Source organism: Nothobranchius furzeri, chromosome 2 (genome assembly GCF_043380555.1).
Source record: "Nothobranchius furzeri strain GRZ-AD chromosome 2, NfurGRZ-RIMD1, whole genome shotgun sequence".
NCBI lineage: Eukaryota > Metazoa > Chordata > Actinopteri > Cyprinodontiformes > Nothobranchiidae > Nothobranchius > Nothobranchius furzeri.
In genome coordinates, this window is record NC_091742.1 from 74,569,562 (window position 1) to 74,592,936 (window position 23,375).

The 23,375-nt window shown below is 42.6% G+C and overlaps 1 protein-coding gene across 2 annotated transcripts in view; it reads right to left on the reverse strand.

Moving 5' to 3' along the window:
• The window catches only part of LOC107377056 (protein mono-ADP-ribosyltransferase PARP14), a 30,986-nt gene continuing 7,611 nt past the window's right edge, over nucleotides 1-23,375 (reverse strand). Inside the window, exons 3-14 of one of the 2 annotated variants that reach the window (XM_015946446.3) lie at nucleotides 17,310-18,821; nucleotides 16,984-17,220; nucleotides 13,897-14,121; nucleotides 13,755-13,809; nucleotides 13,484-13,630; nucleotides 10,973-11,035; nucleotides 10,722-10,898; nucleotides 10,474-10,650; nucleotides 9,804-10,376; nucleotides 7,529-7,665; nucleotides 5,205-5,385; nucleotides 1-519 (exon numbers count right to left, since the gene is read on the reverse strand). In XM_015946446.3, the coding sequence (XP_015801932.3) occupies nucleotides 233-519; nucleotides 5,205-5,385; nucleotides 7,529-7,665; nucleotides 9,804-10,376; nucleotides 10,474-10,650; nucleotides 10,722-10,898; nucleotides 10,973-11,035; nucleotides 13,484-13,630; nucleotides 13,755-13,809; nucleotides 13,897-14,121; nucleotides 16,984-17,220; nucleotides 17,310-18,821 (3,771 nt within the window). In that variant the 3' untranslated portion in view covers nucleotides 1-232. Of the gene's footprint in view, nucleotides 520-5,204; nucleotides 5,386-7,528; nucleotides 7,666-9,803; nucleotides 10,377-10,473; nucleotides 10,651-10,721; nucleotides 10,899-10,972; nucleotides 11,036-13,483; nucleotides 13,631-13,754; nucleotides 13,810-13,896; nucleotides 14,122-16,983; nucleotides 17,221-17,309; nucleotides 18,822-23,375 lie in introns of those variants that run through there. The other variant, XM_070547944.1, reaches the window with a different exon arrangement.

Consider the following 23,375-nt stretch of genomic DNA (forward strand, 5'->3'; position numbering starts at 1 on the left):
GTTATGTCTTGATGACTCAGCATTATTCACATCTTTCTAAACTTGGCAAAAATAAATTTGTAATTTACACAAACATTATTACCTTCCACTTTAAAACACATTTAGCATATGTCTTGTTTTATTTTTATGCTTTCCACAAGTATGGTTCTTTTTTTTCATTTCATATGAATTTTCCAAAAACCTAATGTATTTTTATGTTCAAGGTAACGTCTTTTAAAACTTAACAAACCTTTCAGTTGAATGTAATGAGGTAGTCTGGGTAGGCCTGGTCATCATGGAAGACAATAAACATCCCGGGACTGCTGATGTTATCCACCACACTGTCGTAACGACTGCTGGGCTGTCGGTCGTCCAGTGGTGGAGGAACCTTCATGCCTTGTTGGCCCTGAGTGAACATGCCAGTCAGGACTTTGGCCAAAAACATTCTCTGAAAACCGTCAGCCGCTGGTCTGGAGTAAGTGGTGCTGGCAGAGTAGCTGGCTTTTACAGCAAAATAGGTTCCTTTACCATATGCTGTTGCTGAGGGCAAAAAGAACATTTTTCTATTAAACTGACATAAAATATTTCTACAATGCCACCGAAAGGAATAGGAGGAAAACATTTAAATGACCAAATGGTGGAGTGTGATGCAGACGTGTCCCATAAGTGAGTTCAGAGTGCCCTGAGGGACAAACTGAGACAGGAACTGGACAGTATGACTAGTTGAGAGGCATATGAAAGGTGTAGGATCCCACAGAATGGGTTAACACCAGGGATTGTGTCAAGAAGCCTAATGGTGACCCAAAGATCTGTATGGATCCTAAGGATTTCAATGACAGCATTGCACCTGAGACAGTTCCTGCATGCGAAACAGGAGTTCTGATGGACCTGTAACCATGATAGTGAATGGGAGCAACTTAAACACATCCTTACCACTGAACCGGTCCTGATGTTTTGTGATTGCTAAAATCAAACTAAAATAGCCACAAAAGGGTTGACCAATGGGAATCGAGCAGTACTCCTGCAGAAAGATGGGGGGAAACTGGAGAACGGTTGCATTTGCATCAACAGCAGTGACCGCGACTGAATGTCATTTTGCACAAATAGAAAAAGGAGTGCTTGGGACTTGTGTATGGATTTGGAAAATTCCATAACTTTGTGTATGGTCTCCCCAGGTTTGTGGCTGAAACTTACCATAAGCCTTTGATAACTATTCTAAAGAAATACCTCAGTGGGATGTTGCCCCAACTTCAGAGACTCATGATGAAACTTCTCAGTTATGATTTTGAACTCTTCTACATGCCAGGGGAACATTATTACCTTCCACTTTAAAACACATTTAGCATATGTCTTGTTTTATTTTTATGCTTTCCACAAGTATGGTTCTTTTTTTCATTACAGACCCCAATTTGGCTCTGTTGAGTTATAGAGCCTCGCTGCTAGAAAATCTTTGGGGTATTAAGAAGAGGAAACTGCAATACACCTGAGCCAACAGTTCAGAAGAGCTGAAGGCCACTTTCAGAGCAACATGGGTTCTCACACCTGAGCAGTCCCACAGACTGACTCCATGCCACAGCACATTGCTGCAGTAATCCAGGTCAAAGGAGCCCCAGTTAGATACTGAGTGTTGTACATCCTCAAACTTTTCATCTTCATAGTTTTCAGTTAACCAACATTTCTCAAATGACCTTTAATTGAATTGGTCTTAATTAATATTCTAATTTTATGAGATACTGAATTTGGGATTTTCATTAATTGTCAGTTATAATCATCAACATCAAAAGAAATAAGCATATATTATCATTTGTATTTAATGAATTAATCTAATATCCAAGTTTCACTTTTTGAATGGATTTACTGAAATAAATCAACTTTGTCATGATATTCTAATTTTATGACCAGCGCCTGTAGTTGATTTCATAGTAAAATGGTAATAGTTTGATGCGCGGTTGGCTGCACTAACTGGCAAGGATGTCAACTTAACTTGTCTTTTTTTTTCTTTTTTGAATAACTTTGATGGAGACAGAAGATGAGGATGGACAGCAGCTGTCAGTCAGATTGACTAGCAGCCCTCAAAATAAGTGAACTTGTTCTACTGGGTAAGATTAACCTTCATATATTTCATGAGGAAGACAGGGACTGACTGTGATGGACCTGAAATGATAAATATTTGTATATCACTTATGACAATTCTACGACTCACTATGGAGGATGTACATTTCAATTCAATTCAAGTTTATCTATATAGCACGGAATCACGACAAGTTATCTCAAGGCACTTCACACAGGGCTGCCAACTCTCACGCACTGAGTGTGAGACACACGCATTTGACCCTCTTCACACGCTCTCACGCCACACCTCCAAGTAAACAAGCGCCTGCGTTCCCCAAACACGCATCATGCACAGTGTGTAGGGCTTATGAAAAAACCAGATTATATTAATTATAGCATTAGCTACTGAACAATATGCACACAAACAACACTTAAGTAATAATTTAACTGGTGTTCAGAAGAGTTGGATGTTAAATTTTCTTCACGAAAAGAAAATTCGTATTAAACAATGGTCAGTTCCCTCTGTAAAGTCAGAGGTACTGACGAGGATTAGGGCCACGGAAAAGAAAAAGAAAAAAGAAAATTCTGACTTTTTCCCAGAATTCCCTGTCAGAATTCCGAGATTAAAAGTCAGAATTCTGAGAAAAAAGTAAGAATTCTCTTTCTTTTCTTTTTTTTCTTGTTAGTGGCTCTAATCCTCTTCCGTACAGAGTAAAAACGAATAAATAAAATGTAGCGCACAAAAAGTCTCAATATTAATACCCCCCGCCCACTCTAAACGGTCGGCGAATTGTCTGCTCCTAACCCCATGACCCCGTCTCACTCATTGAAATGTTCAAAAGTTGGCAGCTCCGACTTCACAAAGTAAACATTCCATTTTCATCCACTAAAGTGAATTACTAGAAACTAATAATAATGTTCCAAGGTATGTGAAAATTACATTATTTATTTAGCATGATTAGCTAACTGTTAGGAGACATCTATCTCTCTTTGATGTGAGAGTAGCAGCTGGTCCCGGTGACCAGGGACAAAAACTCGTCGAGATCCAGACTCTTTAAAAATAATGTAATCAACACCAGTGTTAAGTGAATGCTGTTCATCGCAAAATGTTATAAATCTAGCGGGGTGAATTCTGGCAAAGTCGGCAACTTGTTTAAGTCAGCGAAGAGCAGCAGGGAGAACTTAAGCTAGCATTTGTTTACTAGCTAACACTTAACTTATGTAAATACTGCTCTCTACGAGCCCCACCTAGGTGTGCTAAATCTACCCACAAATTAACTGTGCTTGAACTAGAAGAAACTAGGGATGCACCGATGGATCGGCATTTGATCGTAATCGGCCGATAGCGCCCCTATCGGTTTTGATCGGAATTTCCAAAATAGATCAAAGCAAACCGATCAGGTAGGGTTGTCACGGTAACCAGTGTAGCGCTAAACCCCGGTAAAAAAAAAAAAAAGTTGACAATAATAACCGTCTTGTTTTTAAAAAACTATATTATCTTGGTGGGTTTACTGTGGCTGGGGTGTAGGCGCGGTGACCCTTACCAGCCACCGTATCATCTGCAGAAGTTGCCGGCGGCACATACACGCTTTGTTTACAACAAAACTTTCTTAAAGCTAAAGCTGAAATAATGGTCAAAGGAGGAGACGGCAGCGCTCAGGACATTTATTATCCCTCAAAGAAGACAAAGTCGGAAGTACGGGCATATTTTAGATATTTGAAGAATGCCGAGGGAGTTTATAGAAGACGGCTATCCTGTTTGCAGCACGAGCAGAAAAAGTGTCTGTGAAAGGCAGCAACGCTTCTTATCTCATGACACATCTGCGTGACCATCACCCACAACTCTACAGTCAACGCAAGGCAAGTTAACGTTAGCGTTTTAGCTAAAATGCATGATCCGAGGATTTGGGTTGAGGGAGAACGCAACGAGTCGCTATATAAAGCAGCCGCAGCGCCGCTACCTGCATATAAACCGTGTCGCGGACACCGCCATGTTGAAATGACGCTATGCATTACGGGGCTCCCAGGGGCAGATAAGAGTTGGTCTCTCTCCGAGAATAATTATGAATTTAACAATGATTACTGCCTGATGACATTTTCCCACATCTGCAAAGCTCACTGGAAGGACACAAACCGAGGACAATATTTTCCTGATATAGGGTTTATTACTCAAGTAAGGGTAAAAAAGTATCTGATTAGAAGGCTACTTGAGTACTGAGTATCATCTGAACTAATATTTTTAAAATGATGACATCAAACAGACATAAAATAAGAAGTTATGGGCGAATATTGGTATTTTAAAGACTAAAGGGGAAAAATGTAAACAAATAAACAACATAATTACAAAATAACACATTTTAGGCAAAATTTAGACACAAACTGAGGACAATATTTTCCTGAAATACGGATTGCTCAAGTAAGGGTAAAAAAAAAGTATCTGATTAGAAGGCTACTTGAGTACTGAGTATCATCTGAACTAATATTTTTAAAATGATGACATCAAACAGACATAAAATAAGAAGTTATGGGCAAATATTGGTATTTTAAAGACTAAAGGGGAAAAATGTAAACAAATAAACAACATAATTACAAAATAACACATTTTAGGCAAAATTTAGACACAAACTGAGGACAATATTTCCTGACATACAGGGTTTATTTAATTGTGTGAAAATGTAGCACGTTTAAAAAAAATACCGCGATAATACCGAAAACCGTGGTAATTTTGGTCACAATAACCGTGAGGTTAAATTTTCACACCGTGACAACCCTAATACAGACCATTTTAGATTAGGTTACATTTCCTTTATTCCAAGATTATGTAGTTTGTAGCACTCATTATAATGTTGTAGAAAATTTCTGGCCAATCAACGTGATCGGTATCGGTGATCGGTATCGGTGATCAGCATTCTTTGATGTCGGTATCGGTGAGCGGCAGCAAAAAACCTGATCGGTGCATCCCTAGAAGAAACCAGGCTAAACTAGCAAAAAACAACCTCAGTCACCACTTTTTGGTCTCTCTTTAACACTCCTGTAATTCACTGTTGACATCATGGCAGATCCACATGATCAGGTAACAAACTTAGGTACAAAGGGTCAATAGGAAAATAAAAATAGTATTTTAATTAGAAGAAAAACATGCAAAGTTGGGATCTGGATAGATGGGTTCTTACCATTTTGCCCAGCAAACCGTCTGTTGAACCCAGTTTTCATGATTGAATCAGAGCTTTCTCTTGTTGTTCCATGGTACAGAAGCTTTTCTCCTTCCCCACCTTGGTTTTTGTTTTTATCAGATAACTGCTTCTTCTGAGCCTCATAGGCACGACGTAGATGGATGTTCTGCAAACGCTCAATCTAAAAGGAAAAAACAGACAGAAAATAATGAGTTGCTAAACCTTCGATATTAGGGAATATACAGGAATGCACATAAATGGTATACAGGTATGTATGCACACCAAAAATAATGCATGCATACTAGGGATGTCTGAGATTACTGGCCTACCATTATTTTTATGCCAGTATTGGCTTTAAAATTAAATATATTGGTATTGTGTCCCACTGGTTGACCAGCAGCCCAATAATTCTTATGACTTTGGTAGATAGAATCACAAAACGCACACACAAAAGAGATTTTCCTAACAAATCCATCCAGGCCCATGTTGCAAAAATGAGTACACCCCAATTAGTCTTAGAAGAAAAGCCACAATTAAGATTACAAATTATAATGAAGAGGCATTCAACCACAGGTGAGTCTAATTAGTCATTTAAGAGGTGTCCAGTAGACAGGTGACCATAAAAGGGTATTAGTTAACAAAGAAAAGCCCTTCCCATTTCCTGCTGTCAGCAATGGCTCCATGTGGAAGAGAAATGTCTCAGAATCTGAGAAAGGAGATCATTTATTTACACAAAAAAGGTGAGGGCTACAAGAAGATTAGCAAAGCTTTACATATCATTCAAAATACTGCTGCAAAAGTGATCCAAAAATGTAAGTAAGATGGAAGTGCAACCATCTTACAAAGATGTCCAGGCCGTCCACAGAAGTTAGCATCTGGACAGGAGCGTCCTCTCATGAGAAGGGTTGAAGAAAATCACCATGCAAGTTCACTGCAGTTAGCTAAAGCAGTACAAAGCCAAACTGGAGTGACCGTTTCCTATGACACCATACGGCGCTCACTGCAGAGGAATGGCATGCGTGGGTCACATCCACAGAGGAAGCCTTTCCTAAAGCCCACACACAAACAAGCTACCTAGGATTTGCTAGGGCCCATGCTGGAAGAGATGAAGACTACTGGGACTCTAGACTCTGGAGTGATGAGACAAAGATCACTGTTCTTGGAACTAATGGTTTCAAAGCTGTATGGCGTTGTAAAGGTGAGGATTTCAAAGAGTAACACATGGTACCTACAGTGAAGCATGGTAGTGGCAGTGTCCTAATGTGGGTCTACGTGAGTGCTGCTGGTGTTGGGGAGCTGCATTTCACTGATGGTATCATGAACTCAACAATGTTCTGCACTATACTGAAGGAGAAGATGCTGCCATCACTCCGTGCACTTGGTCATCGTGCACTTTTCCAACAACACATCTAAAGCTACTGCTGCATTTCTGAAGAAGAACAGGGTGAAGGTGATTGAATGGCCAAGTATGTCTCCTGATCTGAGCCCAATTGAACAACTGTGGGGAATTCTGAAGCAGCAAGTTGAGCATCACTCTCCATCCAGCATCCGGACTCTAAAAGAGGTTATTCTTGAAGAATGGAAAATGATAGATGTTGCAATATGTCACCAACTTTTTCATTCCATGCCCTTAAGACTTGGTGCTGTCCTTAAAAATCACGGTGGTCATACAAAATACAAGATGTAGTAGTTTTTGGTGCAGGGTGCATTCATTTTTGCTTCAACAAATTTTAGTAAAACTGAAGATTTTGTGATCTAAGTTACATTATTAACTTTAATTTCATGTTATGGAGTTAAACAAGTGTTCAATAAAAGCAGCCTTGTGAAAATTCAGGAAACTGTTCTGTTGTTCATTGAGCTGCTGATTAAATTCATACTTTTTAACTAATTTATGCTGATCACAGTATGTCTGCAAGAGGAACAAGATCCCTGTCCAGTCTTCCTGAAGAAAAGTTTAATCTCGAGAAATGATTGGATTTCATCTTTAGGAGCTCTCAAAAACAGAGCCAGAATATGACCATTATTTTAGACTGCTTGTTAAACCTTTGCCAATACTAAGTGTGGGTTTTCAGATCTTCAGACTGGTGCCATTCCAACGTTAAAACCACAAAAGAGCTACAGTGGTGAGTAAAACCAAAATGCTAACTGCTTGCCACTGCCCAAATGGTTATAAAAGTTTAGTGGGTGAGTGTTAGGGACGGACTGGGACTGTCAGTACACACAATTCTAAATCCCTCAAATTATACTGTGGTGTGAATATATGTGTTTCATGTAAAACATCAGAGGTTGTTTAAATAGAGATATTTTTCATGAAAGCCACTGACCTTTCTTATTTTTTTGTGAGCAGTTTGTTTGAAGTCTCTCTCCACTGTTTTGTACTCTTGAGAATGTGGTTGCAACGTTACAACCTTCATGACCTCACCTGGAGCCATACTGTCCCAGTAAAGAGGGAAGGTAAAATCTGAAAAGCAGAAAATAATCCCGTTTTAATATTCCATTAGGTCAAAGAAAACAGTAAGATGTTCATCAATGGAGACCCATTTTTTTAATTGACATCTAATCTTTAGCTAAGATAATGAAATAATGCAAATCAAAGCTTTCTTTCATCACTAACGTGTCTTTGAGTGTGGATCTCTCAAAATAGATTTCCCCTGAGTTGTAAAAGTTTGTAAAAGACGGAAAATGAAATCCTTGCATATGTATATAATGCTTATTTGCAGCTTATGTTGTGAATTTTTCCCCTTTTTTTTAAATGTGAGATCAGAGGATATATATTTTGATAAATACAAAGGCTAGCACAAATTGTTATGTTGCTTGTTTCTTCTTCCGGCTCTTGGAGAGTACAGACGCTTTTTTTCAGACGCTTTTTTTCCTCCTCTCCTCCCTATCTTATCCCAAGGCTCTTTGTCTGTGTACGGCTGCTTCTGCATTTTTTCTGGAAACTGAAATAACTAAAATGGACCTGGTCAGTTGGTCACTTAACGCGATTGACAAAATTTTTTCAACGATGAGAACGGGAGAAGGGGCTCCCAGGTGCCCCTCTGGGACAGAGCCAGCTGGGCATATCATGGACTCCTGGAAACAGTGGAACCTGATTTGCCTATCTCAGCTGTCTGAAGATGTCTGGATATTTGTGGTGTTGGTGTCAGGTTTCCTGCTCTTTGGCCTAGGAGGTTTCCTGGCTTACCGGAAAATTAACGAGCTGTAGAGGAATATTGGCGCCCTCCCCAAGCTCAGGGATGGATTACAACGAGCTGTGAATTCACAGACTCATAATTGTCGAGATGAGTCGTAAGCTTGGAACTTTGGCTGAGATTCATGCGTTGGCACAAAAGATGGATGCCATCAAGGAGCAAGTGGACGAATCAGCATGGATTGGGATAGATTAATTTACGCTATTATTGGGATTTTGAGAGGTTGAGGACCAACGGAACTTTAATACAGAGAGGAAATTAACTCTGTCTGGCCCCAAAACAATTTCTAATCTGAATCTGGTGCCCTTGAGCCTGTGAGGCTGCAACGGATACTCCCCCCTCAGAAGAAATGTGGAATGCTGTCGTCGCTATGGCAACTCCGTCTCCCTATCCCAGCCTGGGGGAGACTGCGGGCTGTGAAGGCTGCCGAATCGTTCCAGGAGTCATTGTGCCCTCCAAACCCCAACGACCTCCCTCCCCTGTCCAGACTGAGGTGACGTGCGCTGCTTATCGTTGCTGCAGGCACTGACGTGTGGAGAGTCCAAAACCCACCACCCAACCTAGTGGACACTTATGTTGTGTAATGTCTGAAGTCTGTTGCATTTCTGTCTGAGGTGTTTGTTTTTTTTGCATAGCAAAGCTGCCCTCCCTGTGGAGGGTAACTCTGAAGTGCCTTTTTTTCCCTCCACCTGAACCAATCCTCATGTAACCCCTCTGATCTCTATTAAGGTAGCACGACTCAGGTTTGCGAATGACCACAGTCACCAATTCTTGTCATGTGTCTTTGCCTATGTATGTCTGATCTCTGAATTGTGTGTACTGAAACTCTAATTTCCCTCTGGGTTTAATAAAGTATCTTTGAATTGACAGAAGAACAAAAGGTACAAACAAAAAAGATAATTACATAGCACACAAAATGTGACTGTAGGCCTATGAAGAGTCCTAGTTTGTATGGGATTCTGATAGGTCGGGTTTTTCCAATGATGATAATAAATAAAAGTGGCCTCAACTCAAAACAAGTTACTTAACTCCGCATATATAGACGAAAATTGATTTTCTTGCTCACACAGAATTGTAATTCTTTATGTCTATTTTTTACAAGAACAGACTTTATGTTTATGTTTATTTATTTAGCAGGCGCTTTTATCCAAAGCGACTTACAATTTATAACCTATAGGGCATGTTGTGATCTGTGGGGGAAACCGGAGTACCCGGAGGAAACCCGCACATGCATGGGGAGAACAAGCAACTCCACGCAGAAAGGCCGCAGCCGAGTTTCGAACCTGCAACCTTCGTGCTGCGAGGCAACAGTGCTAACCACTGTGCCACCATACATCCACAACCTCTGAGAAAATGGATTAATTAATTTTACTAAATAAACGTGTAACAAATGTTCTTTTCTTACCATCCAGATGTTCAACTCGTTTCAGGATACTCTGTCCAAGTGCATGCGATGTACCCTTCCTCTCCTTCAGATCCACTTGCCATAAGACCCCCCGTGCATCCTGTATTCCTCCTTTTATATCCTGCTTTTCCAGTTTGTAGTTTGAAGTTTTGGGAAGCCTTTCCCAGTTTCCATTTTGTCCCATGATGCACCATGCCACCCGTGTGTACAAGTTGTTCTCCTCTTTGGTTCTCATGAATATGTCATGCATGAGCATAACCATCTTACTGACCCCATCTTTTAAACCACTTACTGTTAGGTTGCCAGATGGGTCCAGTTGCACACAAAGACCTTCACTTTCTACCAATTGCTGCAGACCCAACACATCTTCTGTCGTTAAATCCATGAGATCCTCTTTGTTAAAGTTGTGATTGGAGCACTGTGTGTCATAAAGTTCACTGAACCTTTCCATGGCATCATCAACATTCTTTCTGGATAGGCCGAGGAACTGGAAGGCAGACTGCTGACCTGCAATGCTGGTATTAAGGATGCCAGACACTGGTGACTGTTGTACCCGAGGCAGTTGCTGTGACACTGGAACATAAGTTGAAGAAATAGATACAAGCATTTACTTTTTTTCTCTAATTTCTAGAAGTCAAACAGGAAGGCAACTCTGCAAAATTCCCATTACCTTGTGTTAAAGGAGAAAACATCTGCATTGCTTGATGTTTAAAAGTCAAGAAGAGGTCCATATTTCTCAGGACAAGGCGGATGGTGGCAAGTCTGTGAAGAATAGTGGATGAGGTGCCAACTTTGATGCCTCTGAGGATCGCACCTGCTACAACAACAGGGTCCATCCCTCCAGCTCCTGCATGGAGGTTATTTGGAATCAATTATACAATTCAAATCACCTCAGCTGTGCATGGTAGGTATGCTTACCAGCACGAATAGCAGGCATTGCTACAGACGTAAATCCATTGTCTTCACAACATTTAATAATGTCACACACGAGTTGCTCAACAGCACCTGCATCATTTTCTCCACGCACATGCAGAAGAGCTTTACATGGAAACAATCCAGGTTTGGATTCTAAAATGGCTCCTCGGTTAAGCTTTGCTGTAGACAAATCACAGAAAACAGAGTAAGAAGACATTCAGGTGTGGTGGTTGACCATGCTGGTTCTTTTTTACCTGCTTTTAGCTTTGCCTCCACTTCTCTTCCAGCTTTATTTAAGATATCTCTACACACACCCTCTGTGAAAAAGAACAACTGATTTATTACATATTAGTGCATCTATTTTGATCTTGTGATTTCAAACCTGTACAACTACTGCAGCGTTTTAGTTCCATGGATATGATTTTGACTTGAAGTACTATGTGCCAACCATCGACATACATGTGCCAACAGGCAACGTAGGCTATAAGACCCCAGGCTACAAGGGGCCCCCAGAGTGAAATGTGTCATTTGACAGCACTGCTCTTACATTACCGAACAGAGCCTTCCCTCCAGACTGCCCTGCTGCACACTTCCTCTCCTGCTCAGAGATTCTCCATTAGATGAATCTTATTCAATTTAAACACCACACCTGCCCCACTTGGACAGAGAAATTGAAGCATGCTTCCTAGTCTGTGCTGGACAACGGGTCTTTTTGTATTGCAACACCAAAAACACTACACAGCACCAATGCCCTCTGTAACTCCACAGAAGACTACCAGATGTCATCAATCTCTGCATCTTGTTCATTCTGTAACATCACCTCATTCATTAGGCATCTTTCTATTTCCCAGAAAACACCTGCTAATTTTGCTTTGCTCTGAGCTAGTTGTTTCAGTTTGTGACTATTGTGTCCTTCTGTTTTCCTTTACACCAGTACTTCTCAATTAGTGGGTTGCGCCCCCCAAGGGGTGCACAAGGGGTTGTCATGGGGGGCATGAGAGGTAGAAGAATCCAATTATTTTAGCATATTTTTCATGCTGGAATGTTAAACCAGCCCCCAGTCACTAGGTGGTTGCAGCACTCAGACTATGCAACACCCCAGCAGAAATAGCAGCCTATAAACAGACCAAAGCACCAAGGAGCAAACGGCAGGCACCAGAGCACGTTGTCGGGAGGAAAAGACAAAAAATAATTAAACAAAACCTTCAGAATCCCTGGATTTACCGTGAATACAGTTGGAAATGAGAAAAAAAAACAAGTGGATGGTGAAAAAATGTCTTTTTGGAGCTAAAGTTCCTCGGTAATAACAGCAGAGCTGTTGAAGTTACAACTACTGCCAATGCACATAGGTCTGTTCAGTGTAAAACAATTGAAATCTTTATTTAAGGTTTATATAATTAATGTGTTGGGCATTTCATTATTTTGGGCAGTACAGTATTTTTTGTGTTTATGTATATTTGAGTTCTGTATTAAAAGAAGACACTGATCTGTTTACACCACCTGCTGTTGGATTAGAAAAAAGACAGGCGGAGAGAGGGGAAGAAGGAAGATGTGAAGGGGCAGCGGTGAGCTGCGGTGTGGGAGTTTTGTTCTGCCCTGCTGTTCGGAAATAAAGAAGGATTATAAACCACAACTGTAGCCCGTCTTCCATGTACTGTACCCCTGAGAGCCGGCACCTTTCTACAAATAAGGGTTACACAACTAACAAACTGTTATAACGGTGGTAAGCTTAGTGGTAGCTAACATTTTGCTAAACCTTTATGCATTTGTTAGCTCAAAATACACATGAAGAAGGGCGGCCACAATCTTTTACCCAACCTCCTCTTTTGCAGTGAGGAGCTTGGGGTGACCTGCAGGAGTGTGTCATGGTCTGATGTGGATGCAAATTAAGAGAAACCACTTGTGAGTCCTTAATTACAGGTGGGCGGTGCCAAGGAGCGGGCGACTGTTATTGATCCACCATCAACCTGGCTGGGTATAAAGGGAGGAGTGAGACACCTTCACCTTGCCGGATGATTACTCACCTTGGGTACACAACTCATCCTGAGTAGCTCTTGCCTAAATTAACCTTACAACTCAAGTTCCAGTTTCTTGTTGTCCTCCCGAGTCTCTGATGTTTTGTTTCTATTTCCTTTGCCGCCAGAACACAAGCCTCTACGCTCAGTGTTTCCACCATATCTCATCGTATCTCACCCCTGGACCACGCCTCGCTCCTCCAACCCAACCTTTCTCCTGAGTTCCATCGGAGGATTCCTAAAGATCCTGCCACACTCAGACCTGACCTCCCTTCTCTCAGGAACTGGTTTTTCCCCCACCGGAACTGTAAGCTCAGCTCATTCATCTCTCTCACCTGCCAGCAGTTACTGACTTGTGTCTGTTTCTAGACCCTCTCCCTCGGACCGGCAGATTGTGCTGAGACCTTCTCCTCCTTTTTGGATGGTTCTCCCTATTTTAAATAAACCTTTTTTTTTTTACATTTTACTCACCCAGTTGTCTCATTTTCCTGATTCTGTATGTCTTGGGTCAGAAGAATTCATCAAAATGTGTGTGTGTGTGTGTGTGTGTGCGCGCCACGGATCTTTTACTGCATACAAAGCTCTGTTCTGTTCTACGTACACTTTCTAGATCTGCTCTTGTTGTCCAGAGATTTTGTGTGCGTTTGTAGCTGCTCCTTCCTCTAATTCAGTCTCTAGAATTAAAAGAGGTTACAAAATGCTTCATTCCTTTCCATAAATATTGAATTTTGGTCAACATTTGTTACCTACCAGCATAAAAATTCTTGAAGTCTGTCGTATTTACCACAGCATCTGTAGTCTCATTGGCAATGTCACCAAAAACCAGCTTTAGTTTAGTCCTTCCTCCTACAATTATATCAGCATCATCCAGGTCAGTGGTGAGGGGCCTAAAGAGGGCTGAGAAGAAAAGCATTTTCGTATAATTTGATAAAGCTATAGACTTAAAAATGAATTACATTTTTTGCTATTATAAGTCTTTACAATTGTTAATAAATGTGTCTTGAGGAGCTGATTGGTTTACCTTGGCCTACCCTGTTCATATAAAAGCGGAGACAGTTGTACACCTCATGGTAGCACTGTAAATTTAGGAATATAATCAAGTGGTACATTTAAATAATTTGAATAAACTCAACAGATGAGCTTTAACAGGTACTGATAGTTACCTCTTCAGAATCGGGATGCCCTGGTTTAATGACAATGTGGATGCTGATGAGAGACCCAGAGCCTGAAGACAACCCAAACTCATAGATGGTTTCTGTCAGCACTTGAACAGCTTTACTCAGGGAGTAGTTGAAGACAGCTCCAGGTCCAATAATAGGTATGGCTACTGAACTAAAGCCTTGCTGTACACACAGGTCCAGACACCTTCTCAGTCCATTACCAAGGGCCTGAAAGAGAAAAGTGACAAGTTTCCTCAGGTTTTAACATTTTAATTCTGCATTACAAATTAACATCTCTATTCATCAACCATTTCTTACACTCATGCAACATCTATCCATCCATCCATTTTCAACCGCTTATCTGGAGTCCGATCACGGAGGCAGCAGCCTAAGCCGAGAGGCCCAGACTTCCCTCTCCTCAGCTACATGAACCAGCTCCTGCAGGGGAATCCCAAGGATTCCCTGGCCAGCCGAGAAACAGTCCCTCTAGCGTGTCCTCTTCCGTTGGGTCTCCTTCCAGGGCTGTGCACCAGGGAGGCGTCCAGGAGGCATTCTAATCAGATGCAAAAGCCACCTCAAGTGGCTTCTCTCGATGTGGAGGAGCAGCAAATCTACACCGAGCCCCTCACGGATGACCAAGCTTCTCACCCTATCTCTAAAGGGAGAGCTCAGACACCCTGTGGAGAAAACTCATTTTAGCCGCTGCTATCCGCGACCTTGTTCTTTCAGTCACTACCCAAAGCTCGTGACTAAAGGTGAGGGTAGGAACGTAGATCGACCGGTAAATCAGATTCAGATTCATTTATTAATGACCACACAACAAGTTGGTGGAATTTGTTTTCAGTACAGCATGGCATGCTCACATCTCACATCGCTGTGTCTTCACACAACAGTCCACATTCAATGGCAGGAACACTTTGACATTTCAGGTAAAGACTCTATTTAGTGACCGTACAGCCGTTGAGAAGAAACTGTTCCTGAATCTAACTGATTTGGTCGGTAGGGACCTGTACCATCTTCCAGAAGGCAGCAATATAAATATAAATGCAGGGTGTGAAGGATCAGAGGTGATTTTTCCCGCCCGTTGTGTAATGCATCTTTGATATAGTGAGTCAATGGAAGGGAGGGTATGGCCTGTAATTTTAGATGATTTATCTATTATACATTGTAGCTTTTTTCATGATTGTGAGTCCAAATTACCATACCAGACAATTATAGATGAGGAGAGTATGCTTTGGATAATGGCATTGTAAAACTGAAACAGGATATTGTGCCTGACTAAATATTTTTAGTTGTTTAAAGAAGAATAGACATTTATTTGCTTTTTGTAAATTTGATCTGCGCGCTTTTTCCATTTAAGGTTATTACTGATGAGTGTACCTAGAAATTTGTATGACTCTGTGATTCTAATGGGTTGGTTGGAATTTGAGATGGGTATCTTGTGTGTGGGAGTGCGGGAAAAGTCATTTATGAGTTCCTGTGTTTTTAATGTGTTGAGCTCTAGGTTGTTGTCTTGGCACCATGTAACTGCACAGCTAACCTGTTCCAGATAGTATAGTTCATTATTGTTAGTGATAAGACCAATGATGGTGGTGTCATCTGCATATTTGAGGACAGAAACTGAGCTGTGAGAGGATACCAGTGAATTTGTGTAGATGGAAAAAAGCCAGGGAGAAAGAATACACCCCCGAGGGGCCCCTATGCTGAGTGTCAGAGGTTAGAACAGGAGGCTACCAATCCTGACTCTCTGATTCCTATATGATAAATAATTGTGTATCCAATGGCAAAGAGTGATGTCGATCTTCATATCCATGAGTTTAATGAAGAGGTTGACAGGGTTGACGGTATTAAAGGCAGAGCTGAATTTGATGAATAATTACCGGGCGTAGGTGTGAGAGGATTCCAGATGTTGCATGATGCAATAAATGGCCATGTTTATTGCATCTCCAACTGATCTGTTGGACTGGTAAGCAAACTGGTGGCTATCCATGAGGGGAGAAGTGAGCTATGTCAGGTGAGTTAGTATGATATGTTTGAACGATTTCATTGCAACCAAGGTCTATAATCATTTAAACAAGATATTTTGTTGGATTTCGGTACTGGAATGATAACAGAGTCTTTAAAGGATTTGGGGACAGTGCACTTACTAAGAGAGCTGTTAAATCGAGAGCTTTGTTCTCCAGCTCAGCTCTCTCTTCACCACGACAGACCGGTACAGCGCCCGCATCACTGCAGACGCAGCACCAATCCACCTATCGATCTCATGCTCCATTTTCCCCTCACTCAAGAACAAAACCTCGAAACACTTAAACTCCTCCACTTGGGGCAGGACTTCATCATTAACCTGGAGAAGGCATTCTACCCTTTTACGACTCAAGACCATGGTCTCAGATTTAGAGCAGCTGATTCTCATCCCAGCTGCTTCACACTTGGCTGCGAACCGCTCCAGTGAAAGCTGGAGATCACGTTCTGATGAAGCCAACAGGACTGCATCATCTGCAAAAAGCAGAGACCTGATCCTCAGGCCACCAAAACAGATCCCTCCACACCTTGGCTGTGCCTAGAAATACTGTCCATAAAGGTTGTGAACAGAATCGATGACAAAGGGCAGCCTTGGTGGAGTCCAACTCTCCCCATGAACGAGACAGACTTGCTGCTGAAAATGCTCTGTTAAGGACTTGGACTTGACTTGGACTTCCACATCATTGACTTTGGACTCAAGTTGGACTCGGTTGTCTTTGACTTGGACTTAACTCGAGACTTGACTGGAAAGACTTGTGACTTACATGTGACTTGCAAAGCAGTGACTTGGTCACACCTCTGACATGCTGCTTGCTTGGCTTACATATGTTAACAAGATAAATATCATAGTAATGAAAATATTTAGAATAACTTCTTTGTCAAAAAGTATATTGGCAAGGCCTGTTATGTTAAAGTCAGCTCTGTTTATCTGCTTTAAGTAGCACTGGTTAGTCGGTAGTCTGATAGACAGGAAAACATGTCAATATGTGTATTTTTTCCTCTTTCTTTCTCTTTTGAAATTAGAAAGCCACAACCTCTGTATCTCCAGCTGATATTGGTTTACTTTACCTGCACACTTCCTTCTGTGAATCCATCCCAAGGCATGCACTCTATGAAGAAGATCTTTGAACATCTCAGAGATGAACTGGCATCAACCTCAAGAATGTCACCAGGAACGAGGGTACAAATTGCTGCCTTTGAGTTAAAATTTGATTGGATTATGCTCCCTCCTTTTTGAAGCAAACAGGTGCCAATATTGGTAGAAGCTAGTTGCTGGTTGAGCATGGGAGCCACCAAAACATTCACCTGTAGAAACATGTAGAAACAAAATGAATTTTTTCACATGGATGTAGCTGTTTAGCTAAATGAGTGGAATTATATTAAAATTATCAAACCTGCTCATCTTCTAAACTGCAAATCTTGATCTCCAGATTCATTTTATTCATTTCTCCAAGAGCGTTAAAGTGACTTCTGGGTGTGCAGCTGCTGGGCCTGTTGATGCTTCCTTGGTTGATTGTCCCAAATTTTGAGTAAACATCTTGCTGCCAGATTAGAACAAGAAAGGAACTTTCAACCAGCTCCTTGCTCACTTTACCGTCTCCCTGGAAGTAGCGCTGAGCCCCTGGTCCATCCAGAACCAAGGTGTCTAATGTCAGACTGGCCAGAGCAGATGAAAGTGCCTGTTGGGTCTCCTTAACCAGATGAAGAGGACCAGACAAGAGCACAAACGGATTTGGAAAATGGGAGACTTTCAGAATCACTTTGGTCTGTTTCATGCCGACCATCTTTAAGATTTTGTCAAAGTAGTCCACCATTTCAGGAAACTGCAGGTTTATTACTTCTTGAGTCAAAATCTGATTCGTCTGGTAATCATGAAGAAGGTCTTTGAGCTTGTTGACTTGTTCAGTGTAGCCCACCAGCTGTACTTGGGTTGTTGGAGTTCCACTGGATGAAGAGATGAAGCGAACATCCACTCTGAACTCTCCACGGTTTGCTTCATTCTTTGCTTTCTGGAGCATTTCCTTCACTCTGGTCAGGTCTGGAGGCACAGCTGCAGCACCATGAAGCTGTATGCTGGCCTCACTCAGGTCTCTCAGCACAGTTTCCTCAGCTTCATACAGAACATCAGAGAACAAACTGGACAGTAGCAGTTCTGATCCTATGTCCAGAGAAACAGGACACCTCAGATTCTGCAGAAACAGATCTTGATATTTGGAGGCAAAGCCACTGGTCGTTATAAAGATTAATATATCTGTATTAAGCCGAACTTTCTTTTCTTTTATCTTTTTTATCAGTTCGTCAAGTTTAGCAGCTCCTGATTGTACGCCCTCATCAGGCCCCTCTAAGATGATGCTGTTAGAAGTACCTCTACTGACTTTAACATCTGGATAACGAGTACTCATCTCTTGTTTGAACTCATCTTCAACCAGTTTGAACTTCCGTTCCACAACTGGCAGTTCCTTCTGGATCGGCAGGAATTTTTCCAGAATTGCAATCTTCTCCTTTACAGCTTCAGTCTCTCCTACCACCACCACAGCATAATCACTCTCTTTGTACACTTTGATGTCATCAGACACAAAAGAACGATCCAGCCGAAGTTTTTCGATTAGTATGGGTTCACGAACATAATGGCAGAGGTAGTTCGCAGTAAGACGGAAGAAGATCCGATCCACCTGAAGCTCCCATTTGTCTGCTATGTCGGTAAAAGCTCTTGCTGCCCCCTTCTCAACATCACATTGAACCACTGCCTCCTCTTGCTTACAGTTTAACTCCAAAGTGCAGCCGACTGAAGACAGTTGCTTCTGAAATATTTTAAAGGCCTTTGGGTTGTCTCTCAAGTAGTACAGAAGAAAAACTTCTGGTTTGAATTTTTTTTCAAGACATCTTGCGTTTGGGTCAGTGACGGCCTGAAAGGGAACAGAATATTGTTATTTGAAGGAGGATGACAACACTATAGGACTAAAGTATACAGGTCCTTCTAAAAAAAATTAGCATATTGTGATAAAGTTCATTATTGTCTGTAATGTACTGATAAACATTAGACTTTCAAATATATTAGATTCAATACACACAACTGAAGTAGTTCAAGCCTTTTATTGTTTCTAATATTGACGATTTTGGCATACAGCTCATGAATACCCAAAATTCCTATCTCAAAAAATTTGCATATCATGAAAAGGTTCTCTAAACGAGCTATTAACCTAATCATCTGAATCAATTAATTAACTCTAAATGCCTGCAAAAGATTCCTGAGGCTTTTAAAAACTCCCAGCCTGGTTCATTACTCAAAACCGCAATCATGGGTAAGACTGCCTGTCATGAGCCGGGGTGAGTACTCTTCTCATCCTTCACCATCTCTGAGAGTTTTTGGTTGCAGGAGAGGGAGCAACAGCTGATCCTCATCAGCTTATCTGTGGGGCGGCTTTATAAAGAGGATGGTGAACATGACTCGACGCCGGAAGACTGCTACTGACTGGTAGTCTCTTGCCCTTCGAACTAAACTCATCTCTAGTCTTTGAACTCTTGCGAATGTTTTTGAACCTAGATTAATTTTGGATATTTGTCTGGATTACTCACCTCAGGTTGGCTTCTCCTCTGGTTTTCCATCCAACCCTGCAAGGATCTCTCACCGGCTCGCTTCCTGGTTCACCATCACCCGCTTGGCCATCCCGCTCTCCACCACGTCTCCGCTCCCTCTCCAACTCCACATGCCCCTCTCAGAAACATCATCTCTCACCATCTTGGACCGCTCATTATTCCTTCCTCGACAATACCCTGGCTCATCCCCTCCCTAGCTCTCCTGAGTCTCCGTACCGTGAGTTCCTCCTACAACACCCCACTTTGGACTACAAATCCCAATACTCACCTCTGTTGCTTTCCCTCTAGACGCCGCTTCCTGTTTCCCCATCCGCTGGACTTCCAGTGCGCCCTTAGTTATCTGTTTTAATAAAAATAATAATTTTTTTCCTTTAAATTGTCTCCGTCTCCTGATTCTGCATGTCTTGGGTTAGACATTTGCCCCAGAACATGACACTGCCGACCTGACTGCTGTCCAGAAGGCCATCATGGACACCCTCAAGCAAGAGAGTAAGACACAGAAAGAAATTTCTGAACGAATAGGCTGTTCCCAAAGTGCTGTATCAAGGCACCTCAGTGGGAAGTCTGTGGGAAGGAAAAAGTGTGGCAGAAAACGCTGCACAACGAGAAGAGGTGACCAGACCCTGAGGAAGATTGTGGAGAAGGACCGATTCCAGACCTTGGGGGACCTGCGGAAGCAGTGGACTGAGTCTGGAGTGGAAACATCCAGAGCCACCGTGTACAGGCGTGTGCAGGAAATGGGCTACAGGTGCTGCACTCCCCAGGTCATACCACTTTTGAACCAGAAACAGCGGCAGAAGCGCCTGACCTGGGCTACAGAGAAGCAGCACTGGACTGTTGCTCAGTGGTCCAAAGTACTTTTATCAGATGAAAGCAAATTTTGCATGTCATTCAGAAATCAAGGTGCCAGAGTCTGGAGGAAGACTGGGCAGAGGGAAATGCCAAAATGCCTGAAGTCCAGTGTCAAGTACCCACAGTCAGTGATGGTCTGGGGTGCCATGTCAGCTGCTGGTGTTGGTCCACTGTGTTTTATCAAGGGCAGGGTAAATGCAGCTAGCTATCAGGATATTTTGGAGCACTTCATGCTTCCATCTGCTGAAAAGCTTTATGGAGATGAAGATTTCATTTTTCAGCACGACCTGGCACCTGCTCACAGTGCCAAAACCACTGGTAAATGGTTTACTGACCATGGTATTACTGTGCTCAATTGGCCTGCCAACTCCCCTGACCTGAACCCCATAGAGAATCTGTGGGATATTGCGAAGAGAAAGTTGAGAGACGCAAGACCCAACACTCTGGATGAGCTTAAGGCCGCTATCGAAGCATCCTGGGCCTCCATAACACCTCAGCAGTGCCACAGGCTGAATGCCTCCATGCCATGCCGCACTGAAGCAGTAATTTCTGCAAAAGGATTCCCGACCAAGTATTGAGTGCACAACTGAACATAATTATTTGAAGGTTGACTTTTTTTGTATTAAAAACACTTTTCTTTTATTGGTCGGATGAAATATGCAAAGTTTTTTAGATGGGAATTTTAGGTTTTCAACTCAATTCACTTTATTTATCCGTTAGGAACTTCATTTGCAGTCAGAGCATCATCACAACACATAAAAACAGCATCATGACATAAAAACACATAATAACAGCATCAAAATACTCATACACTCGATTTGAAAGACTAGTCACTTCTACTTACTGTGACATCACTGGACATGAGTCACTGGAGAGAGAAGCTTTATTGCACACCTCAAGTGTCAAAAACAGATTGACAATGAGGAGTTGTTTATTAAGAATTCTTGCAATCACTTGCTTGCCATTAACAATCTAATGTCAGGCAGGCACCCCCTTCTCTACCATGGTGATGAACAAATACTACCAAATATTGACACCAACAGAACTTGAAGGACAATTGAAGAATGTTGGTTACATATTGTAACCCCAGATTCTATGAGTCTAGTCGCAGCCCTTAAGCTAGCTGCTATTGAAAGGATGATCTCAGCATCAGCCAGTCATGAAGAGCTTAAATGTACGCCCACCAATGGTGGGCACCCCTGTGGGTATATAAGTGGAGCGACTCCACTGTTTGCCTCCGATGGCTCTTAGTCCTAAAAGAACCAGTGGGGCCATTTGCTTAAGGGCTGCGACTAGACTCATAGAATATGGGGTTACAATATGTAACCAACATTCTATTTTGTCTAGTCTTAGCCCTTAAGCTAGCTGCTATTGGAATAATGCGCAGCTGGATGGGTTTACGCCACACTGGTTAGCTCAACCAATGGACACACCCAGCATGTCTCCTTTCAGTGAGGGTCGCTCAGCCTCAGCCCAGGGCTTAAAAGGCTGAGGCAGCCAGAGAGAAGAGTGGGGCCCCCACTAAAAATATCATCCAGAAGAGGATGAAATTCATTCAAGTAGGGCTGATGAGGTGCCATAATGCTTTCACTCAGCCTGCTGAGGTCCAAGCACTGAACGAGTGATGGATCCTGAAGACACATCTCGTAAATAATAACGAGTAAAGGAACAGGGTGAAGCCCATGAAGCAGCCTGACAAATGTCTTCCATCGACACACCACTGTGGAGCGCCATAGAAGAGGAAATCCCTCTGGCTGAGTGAGCCCTGAGTTTCTCAGGAGGATCTCGCCCTGATGATGTGTAACCCCAGGTTTCCACGGGAGCCGTCAGCAGCACGTTACTGCAGCAGCACGTCTTGCTCGCGTAAGCTGCTGCTTGGCCCTTCCCACGAGACGCGAAGCAGCAGGAGAGCAGCTGTCACCGACCGAGCACGAAGTCGCACGAGTGACTTCGTCAGTAAACACAACAACAAGCAGGAGAAAACTACAACATGGTTTGTGTTTTATGTTCTATCCGTTTTATAATCGCCAATACGGACCTGAAAAACAAAGGAGACCGCTAGCTAGGTGATAACTTCTCACGGGGACGAACAGTTAGTAACCTTTTTTAAAAGTAAAGCAACCGGAAAGCAGTACGTTCTTTATTCTGAAAATCTCGGTAGCTTCTCTCCATTTCCGCGTCGGATTTCCTGTCTTTCCTTCCACAAAAATGTCGAACTTGACCCGTTTCAGAGGCGTCGCACGTAGAAAATAGAACCGGCGCGTAAAGGCCGCGACATGCTGCTCCTGAGACGCGGCCGACTCGCGCTGCTGACGGCTGCCGACGGCTCCAGTGGAAAAGGTTCTGTTGACCACAGCGGTTCCTATCAGCAGCTATGACGTGCTGCTGCAGTAACGTGCTGTTGACGGCTCCTGTGGAAAGCCGGGGTAAGCGAGTGAAATGGCGTCACACAGCCAGTGTGAAAGACGCTGGGTCGACAGCGCTTGCCCAAGGGAAGAATCTCTGTAGTGCACAAACAGGCTTTGTGAGCGGCGAATCCCTGTAGTGCGTGACACATATCGTGCGAGCGCACGCACCGGGCAGAGAAGCTAATCCTCATCAGAATTATGGGGGGGAGGAAAAAGTCCAGCCAATGAAATTGACCTGGATTTGAAGGAAGTATTAATGTTTTTGGGCACAAAGGCTGGGTTGGGGCATAAAACAGCGGACCCGCCATCTTCCCGGATCCTGAGGCATGCGGGAGCCACTGAGAGGGCGGTTAGGTCGCTCACTCTCTTAACTGATGCCAGCGCCAGCAGCAAGGCAGTTTTGAGTGACAGGAATTTGAGTGAGACCTGGTCCAAGGGTTCAAATGGGGCTTCAGATAAGCCGCGCAGAACCACCGTTAGGTCCCACTGGGGGAATAGCGGGCGGGACACAGGTCTATTCCTTCTGACACCTTTTAGAAAACGTTTTGTGAGAGGATGATTGAAAACAGATCTATCTCCAAAACCCTGGTGACAGGATGAGAT